This window comes from Hypoxylon trugodes (genome assembly GCF_022578975.1).
Source record: "Hypoxylon trugodes strain CBS 135444 unplaced genomic scaffold F4822scaffold_10, whole genome shotgun sequence".
In the NCBI taxonomy this organism is placed as follows: domain Eukaryota; kingdom Fungi; phylum Ascomycota; class Sordariomycetes; order Xylariales; family Hypoxylaceae; genus Hypoxylon; species Hypoxylon trugodes.
The window spans coordinates 1,715,671-1,723,621 of NW_026250025.1; the positions used below are offsets into that span (position 1 = coordinate 1,715,671).

The window sequence follows — 7,951 nt, forward strand, 5'->3', positions numbered from 1 at the left end:
TTCAAACTACATCAAGAGAGGTTTGTTGGATTTGTGTAGAGAATACTATTGAACGGAGTTGTTTTCTTCGTCTGGATGACTTCATCTTGTCCGTCTCCAAGCAAACACATAGCTTTGGAAGCTCGGACCTCAGAAGATATTTTCGGCTCTCCTCGGCTCTTCCCTGTCTTCAATTCCGTCACTCGGTATACTAAACTCTACATCTTTCCAAATGTCATCAAGAGTGGATTCAAGTTGAGAAGTGGCAAACAAAACGAGGATCAGGCCAAGTCCGGTTTCTCCTGGCGCCGATACGCCGACGTCGTCATTCGCCGTGCCGAACGCTTTCTCGGTCAAAGAGACGACTGTTACCTAGGCAGCGCGCTGGGTTTAGTCATGGCAACAGAGCATTCCCTGGTCATCCGAGCTGTGGTCTACAGAGAGCTGCTGAAGACATCCCCGTACCAAGGTAGGTAATGAGGTACCTACCCAAGCCGGAGTTTTAAGTAACTAACTCACTGTAACTATTAGACTATTAGTACGGTGCATAGAGTGGCGCAAATCATGAAGAAGAAGCCCCCACCATAAAAGAAAGATTAAGCCAAGCTTTACAAGGGCCTCATTTGGGACGGCCCGCACCGCCGGACTGGAGATATGACTAAGTACCAAGTACAAGCGTATGGAGATTTCCAACAATAACACAGGTGAGTTGATATGACATAGCTAGCTGATAGGAGTCTAGACAAATAGCTCTAGGGTTGGATCTACCTAGATACCGTCAACCGCGATAAGAATGCTAGCAGCGCCGCTTTTAGCGGCCAGACCAGGACGACCCGGCTTGAATATCTAACCAGTCGAATCTGAAGATGATGACTATCGACAGACTTAGTCGACAACGATTCTTCAACTCAAGGGTTGCTTTCCTATTTTGGCCTATATTTGAAGGTGCTCGGGAACAAGATACCCCGTTCGTCCCGTTTGCCACGGTCCCAACTGCATCAGGCGTTCCGACAGCCTATGATATTTGCATAGGTAGGCATTTCGCAATTCCATTATAGACAATCGCGTGCCGACTTAGGGAAACTGATACGACCGAGCCAGACTGAGTAACCGTCTGGTTAAAGTATTCAAATGCGGACCAGTTTAATCTCCGAGCTACTCTTGATACACTGCAATAGTAACGACAGTGTCCATCATGTTCCCCCATGGCCGACAATACCTGCCTAGCTTAGGTATGACAACCACGCGTCGAATAGCACCGGCTCAAAGGGACAAGCAGACTCCAACTCGCAAACACCCGATTGCTCGGAACACAGGTGCTAGTGACCACATGACAATGGCCAAAATACCTATTCGGGCACCTAATATTATCATTTAGACGATGTAAGCTTCAACTTCACCAACAACATACACTCATAAAGCAAAGGCGACCAACCAAATAATTTCAAGGGGATATTGATCAGCTATGGGTAATACGAATCCCACCCCTATGGCTTTGTGCTACCTCATCGGTAAGATAGATTACATATCCATGAGACGGTCTTCTAAAGCGGCCTTTTAGTGACATTCCCTCCGCAACGGGAATGGCGGTTGTTTGTGCCGCTTTTCTGTGCCTCCTCGGGTACCCAGGTAGATTTGTCACGCTCTAGATTTTTCTCTTATTAACCCAACGTAACACACTTCTAAGGCCATACCTAATGGCTATAACCACTCTTATAAACGACAATCTAATTAACCTCACCTAAACATCTTAAATGAGAGAAACCCATCTTTTCTACAATGGAGGAAATAGACTATGTGGTAGTGGGCGCTGGTAAGTAACTCAAGTATCACAACCACTAATTATACTGTCTCAGATTAATGAGAGCGTGTGGTTTCACAGAAAAAGCCACGAACACAGTACTAACTAAGTACTCTCTACATAGGATTCCACGGACTAGGTGCCGCAAAGCAGCTTCACTGCCTTCAACCCGATAGCTCCATCGCAATTTTCGATGGCGAGCCATCTTTGGGCGGCAAATGGGCCGAGAACCGCTTGTTTCAAGGCCTGAAAAGCAACAATCTCCTGGGGACATATGAGTTCCCTGATTTTCCTATGGACGGCGATAAGCTTGGTGTGAAAGCCGGAGAGCATATCCCCGGCAAAGCGGTCAACGGCTATCTAAAAGCGTATGCTAAGGAATTTGGACTCCTGGATTTTCTTTGTCTGCAGACGATTGTTCTTTCTGCGGAACATCATGATACGGAGACGGGCGGATGGACTCTAACCCTAAAGCATACCGGGATAGAACAGACCAGTAAAGCATTCGCCCGTCATCTTGTTATTGCTACGGGAATACTGTCACAAGCTTTTATCCCTCACTTTGAAGGAGAGGATCGATTTGGTGGGAAGATTTTCCATAGTGGGGAGTTCGGGAAAAATAGTGATACCCTGAAAGCGAAGACTGTTACTGTGTTTGGCGCGGGGAAATCTGGCTGGGATGCTGTTTATCAGTATGCAAAGGCCGGTGTTAAGGTACATTGGGTGATAAGATGTGAGTGTTCTCAAAGCCCCTGAAGTTTCATGACTGTTGGCTGACTCAGATAAACAGCGAGTGGCCATGGTCCGGTCTGGATGGCACCCGCATATGTAACCCCTTTCAAGCAATGGATCGAGAAGCTTGCTAGTAAGTTCAATCTAACTTCTACATATCCAATTTATTTTAATATCAACCCTTGAAGTGTTGTTTCTAACGATGATTCAGATATGCGCATGCTATCATGGTTTAGCCCCTGTATTTGGGGTGATGCCGACGGGTACTGGTTGATTCGACAACTCTACCATGGCACAGCCATCGGTCGATCCCTAGTTGACCGATTCTGGAATGTGATGGCCCAAGACGTAATCTCGATAAACAAATACGACTCGCATCCAAAAACAGCCCTGTTGAAGCCTTGGCTTGATGTTATGTTTACCGGATGCAGCTACAGTATTCTCAATTACGAGTCCGACTTTTTCGAGCTTGTGAAAAGCGACAGGGTTGAGATACACATCGGAGAAATCACTTCTCTAAGTCCGGGAAAAGTTCATCTCGCGGACGGCACGATATTTGAGTCCGAAGCTTTCTACTTGAATACCGGTTGGAAACATGCACCTCCTATGAAGTTCTTGCCTAAAGGTATCGAAAAGGAACTCGGAATACCTCACGAAATAGTAGACGATGCTCCCACCGAAGACTTAGCGAACCAAGTCTCCCTCATCAAGCGCGCCGACGAAGAAATCTTGAATCGCTTCCCAAGACTTCGACAACAGCCAGTGTTCAATAAGAAGTTCATCCCCATAACTGACCAGAAAGGCATTAGCTTCGACAAAGAAAGCCAAATGGCATCAACACCATACATGCTCCATCGCTTCCTAATCCCACCATCACCCCGATTTCTCCGTCCTCGCGATATCGCTTTCATCGGCCTACAAACCAATTTCAGCAATATCACGACCGCCCACATAAGCGCGCTATGGATAAGCGCCTATTTCACAGGCCAACTAACCATAGACCCCGCCAAAGCCATCGACGACGAGGAAGCCCTGGCAAAACTGCGTTACGAAACTATGTTACACAATCGCTTCGGAAAATGGCGGTATCCCACGGAATGGGGTAGTAAAGGACCGAATTTCGTCTTCGACGCTGTGCCATATTTCGATTTACTCCAGCGAGATCTTGGTCTAAATCCTTTTAGGAAGGGAGGTTTCTTGGCGGAGATTTATAGTTCGTATGGGCCTGAGGATTATCGGCATATCACTGAGGAATGGTTGAAGAAGCAGAAGGGAAGCCAGATGAACGGAAAGGCTCGGAGTGAATGATGTTGTGTGTATGATAGTTTCTTTGATTGTTGTTGGTTTGTGGTAGAGATATTACTCATTGCGCAAATAGCTTGTCTAAATGAACGGAGACGGTATGAGATATCTATGCCTTGAGAGTTCCCTTTCTCTCGCCTCCATGCTCACATTATATGTCTCTGTGCTAATATCGTGTCATAAGAACAGGCGTATAAGGGGAATAGTAACGACATTGTTGCGCGAAGAGCTCAAGGCTGACTATTACGAAGTTCTAGATACATTAACGGGAATTCCCCCTTTGTCCATTGGTAAGCTGCCTAATACCTCTCATGATGTAACCCTCTCCTAGAAGTTAGACCTCCAATCTGGCTGACTGCTTCCGCTCCTTAGTCTGTCCCTCTGCGGGTCACTCCAGTCCCCGCAGGCTCTTGGAAATCAAGTCATGTATTTCGTCTCCAGCACCTACATGAGTGGTGTAGGACCATCATAATTGGTGGAAGTTCGTCAGCGATACGAGACTACCTAGGTACCTAACCTAGGATGAATGGCGTCTGGCCCTGGTGGAGGAGTGTAACGTAGATCAAAGGCTTAGGGGCCCTCTGATCTGAAGCTTAGTAAGGGGATATTGGTAGGTAGGGGCGAATAGAGTCGGGGAGTTGGTTACTTACCTTGCGCTCAGTCTGCTGAGGGCGCATCTTTCCGGCCCTCCTGCAGATCGTCGATCTCCTCATTCATCAGGCTGTCGCTTTTCTGCAGTCCTTCTCTTAATTCTTCTCCCTGGTCGTCCGTCCACTTTGGATAATACAAGTTTCGAGTCTCCGAATGTTGGCCGTACGTCTTCTTCAGTGCCCCTGTGAATTTATCGATCGCGTCGTTGGCGGCATTGAAGAAACGCTTATCCGAGTGCTTTCCTACGTTGCCGCCGTCAATGACCCAATCTTTAAATGCGTGAAAGCGACGTCTTGCCGCAATGACCTTAATTGAAAATTCGTAGAGATCGACACCCTCAATATCTTTGGCCCACTTTGCTTTCTGACCAACCTCTCTCCAGAAAGCTTCGGGGCCCATTTCTTGACATTGATGAATGAGATCATGCGCCCGGTAGAAGAGGGTGGCCACCTGTTTCGTGGCGATTCCTCTATCGAGACGCTTTCCGGCTCTGCGCTTCATCTCTCTGCAGATGGTACGAGCAAGGGGTCCTTTCAAGGTCGGTATCCTGTCTTTGTTTTGCCATATGAATCCATCTCGGGGGATATAATCCATCAATAGCGTTGATGAAGGCATCTGGAAATAGCCATATTAGCTGGATTGTATATATCGAGACTGGTACCTTTGTTTGACAAAGCGGAGACTCAAGATGGGATTGGATTACCTTGGCTTTACCAGTGGTCGATGTTGCCGATTGAATCAGACTGCTGATTGTTTCATTTGGTAAGTAGATAGATTGAGCCTGAGTGTGGTTGATAGTTTAAAGGCTTGTGTGTATTGGCTAAAGGCGTTATGAATTATGTGAATGTTGGAGGTCGGAAACGGGAGGTGCGCCGGTGAGAGGGATCAATGTGCGCGAAAGAATTAGTGGATGAGAAGTCAAGATAACCTCTATAAGGACGCTTTCTCGCCTTTCCTTTGGAGGTAGTTCAAGTACAGTCGTTCTGTAGGTACCCAGGTAGGTATCGAGTTGAGGGCATGAGGAAATTTGTTGGTAGATTTAATGGATTGTAGGAATGTATGGAAGAGTTTGGAGGATTGCTAGGCGTGTTTGTATTTGGGTGGAATTTATAGCCATGAGGGCAAACTCAATCAATGAGGAAACCTGGAAGGTACACACATATGCGGTTGCCCATATTAATACAAGGAAGGAACGGAAAGCCAGTAGAGTCAACTTAAATAAACTCGCTCACGTTATCTACTGGCGATGGAAAAAATATCCGGAAGTAGCATTTGTAAGTTATGTGCTCAGTGTGATTAACTTCTCCTCTCCCATCATTGTGTTAGGGCCACAAGATTACGTGCCTTCCTGACGAGATTTATCAACAGTAGCCCCCAATTCAGTAGAGTTCTACTGTTGGTTTTCCAAATCATCCTACAATTCAACTTCCTGTATCAATTCAGCTCTAACTCTTTCCCCCTCCTCACTTCACCTCCCTTCCGCCTTCTGCTATCCTCCGACAGTCCCACGACGAAAACTTATTTCTTACCTCGGCTCTCAAGACCGACGTAGCTGCACAGTGAAAAGGATATTTAGGTATATTTTTTTTTTTTTGGCTGAATATATTCGATACTTGTTGACTTACTACACCTTCTTTATATTCCGCTGCTTCTGCTTCCCAATTCGTATCTGGACGGAGAGCGATGAACTGTGCCTTAAATAGCACGTAGATACACCGTAAACCCCATTAACCTGATTTATTGTAGTCACTTTTCGTTTTAGAAGTCTCTGTTCACTAGTTCAGGATGACCACCGACGTATGCAAACCTCGCAACGGGGGATCTGGAACGAAGCCCTGGAGCAATAAAGAGAATTCTAAACTCCTCTTGATAATTATGAAGGAGGTGAATCCGGACCTTGAAATTAGAGGTTGGAAGAGTATTGGTGAGAAGGTTATAAAAGCGTTTGGTGGGAGGTACACCCCATCGGCGGCGAAGTAAGTCGTCGCTCCTCCTTTAACAATCCCCTAAATTCCATTATAGTATGCGCAGAACAGTGAGCATCCAGGTGCTTTTCCTTGCCTCTGTATTCGTCACTGTGGAATATTAAGCATCTAACTTCAATTTATAGGCAACAGTTTCACAGACTTCGCAGAATGTATATGGAGGAGCCCCGGGTGCCCAAACATGGCGATGTGTCACAACCCAACAACTTACGGTTGCATCCTTCTAATCGGGTGGGGCATCAGGCACCCAATCGCGGAGAAATTATGGCAAGCCAGTCTACTCTGTTAGCTAACAGAGCACAGTGCTCTATCCTACTCCAGAGCAGAACAGAGTAAAGGAAGTGCTGCTCTGCCTTACTCCAGAGCAGAACAGAGTAAAGGAGGTATTATTCTGCCTTACTCTAGAATAGAACAGAGCAAAACAGGATGAAAAGAAGGATATTAAATTATATAACTATAAATATTTCTTTTATATCTAGTTATTTTTTTTATAATTCTTTAATTATTAATCTAAGATTATTCTTTTAAGTATAGTAAAAGGATTTTAAGCCTCTCTGACAAACAGAATATACTTAATTATTTAATTTATTATTAATATTGTTACCTTTAAATCAAGAAAACCCTGGATTAATTAATCCAGCAATGACTATACCTCTCTGAGGTATAAGTTTATCACATTTTGATAATTTTTTAATCAATATTAGTACTAGGTTAAGAAATGGTATAAGCCATCTATAGGATATTCCTTTATCATTATTAATCAAACCTTCTTTTATTTCACTAATTTTCAAAGATAAAACAGAAAATTTCTATACCTTTTAAAAATTATCTTTTAAGGGGTACCATAATTAAATATGGGATAAACTAGTAGATCCTAACCTAGAAAATAAAAAAGAATCAGATAAAAAAGAATTTTAGAATAAAGATTTAAGTGATTTATAATAATCTAATCCATTATTGCCTAGAATATCTATATTTGTTTATATTATTTAAGACCTGTTATTAATAGGGGAAATATTCCAATTTATTAATAAAATAATGCCTCCTAAGATATACTTGTAAGCCCCGGAATCGGAAATGCAGGAGGAAATCAATGTCAGAACAGGAGGGGATGACCAGGAGGAGGAAGAGGCCCTTGATTGGTAAGTTAAAGCAATGGCTATCCTTAAAGAGATTAAAAGGCTTGAAAAAGAATTGACTTTAAAAGAAACTAGATTAGGAAAGGCCTCTGAAGGATCTCCATTGGGAATCTCTTAATAACTGGCATCCCCTGGACTTCCAGACGATAACAACAATGATAATGGAAAGGATAGGAAGGAAAAGGGAGGCAGAAATCTTTAACCAAGAAGGGAAAGAATAATGATCTCTTTTCCATTTATTAAGGGATATAAACCAACAGATCTACTAATTTATAATAGAATTTTGGATGTTAAGGATTGGCTTACATGTATAAGATTTTATCTATCTTTTTATAGGGAAAACCTATTATAGGAGGAATAAT

General features: G+C 43.9%; 2 protein-coding genes across 2 annotated transcripts; one reads left to right on the forward strand and one right to left on the reverse strand.

The window, feature by feature from the left end:
- The first annotated feature begins 1,647 nt into the window (after nt 1-1,647).
- F4822DRAFT_63809 (FAD/NAD(P)-binding domain-containing protein) lies at nt 1,648-3,970 on the forward strand. Its single transcript, XM_051463785.1, has 4 exons — nt 1,648-1,792; nt 1,905-2,513; nt 2,571-2,645; nt 2,724-3,970. Exons 1-4 carry the CDS (start codon nt 1,759-1,761, stop codon nt 3,818-3,820), a joined length of 1,815 nt encoding a protein of 604 aa, XP_051309989.1. The 5' UTR covers nt 1,648-1,758; the 3' UTR covers nt 3,821-3,970.
- Nucleotides 3,971-4,471: 501 nt separating this feature from the next.
- Nucleotides 4,472-5,080, reverse strand: F4822DRAFT_434154 (uncharacterized protein; the record flags this gene model as incomplete). The annotated part of the gene is made up of 1 exon (XM_051461958.1): nt 4,472-5,080. The coding sequence occupies one exon, from the start codon at nt 5,078-5,080 to the stop codon at nt 4,472-4,474; it is 609 nt and encodes a 202-aa protein (XP_051309990.1).
- Between the last annotated feature and the right edge of the window lie 2,871 nt (nt 5,081-7,951).

What these genes read in the sequence shown, in the direction of transcription:
- F4822DRAFT_63809 (XM_051463785.1), top strand. Translation starts at nt 1,759, where the DNA reads ATGGAGGAAATAGACTATGTGGTAGTGGGCGCTG. An exon ending in GGTACATTGGGTGATAAGAT is followed by an intron (nt 2,514 to 2,570) that starts GTGAGTGTTCTC and finishes TCAGATAAACAG; the next exon opens with CGAGTGGCCATGGTCCGGTC. An exon ending in ATGGATCGAGAAGCTTGCTA is followed by an intron (nt 2,646 to 2,723) that starts GTAAGTTCAATC and finishes ACGATGATTCAG; the next exon opens with ATATGCGCATGCTATCATGG.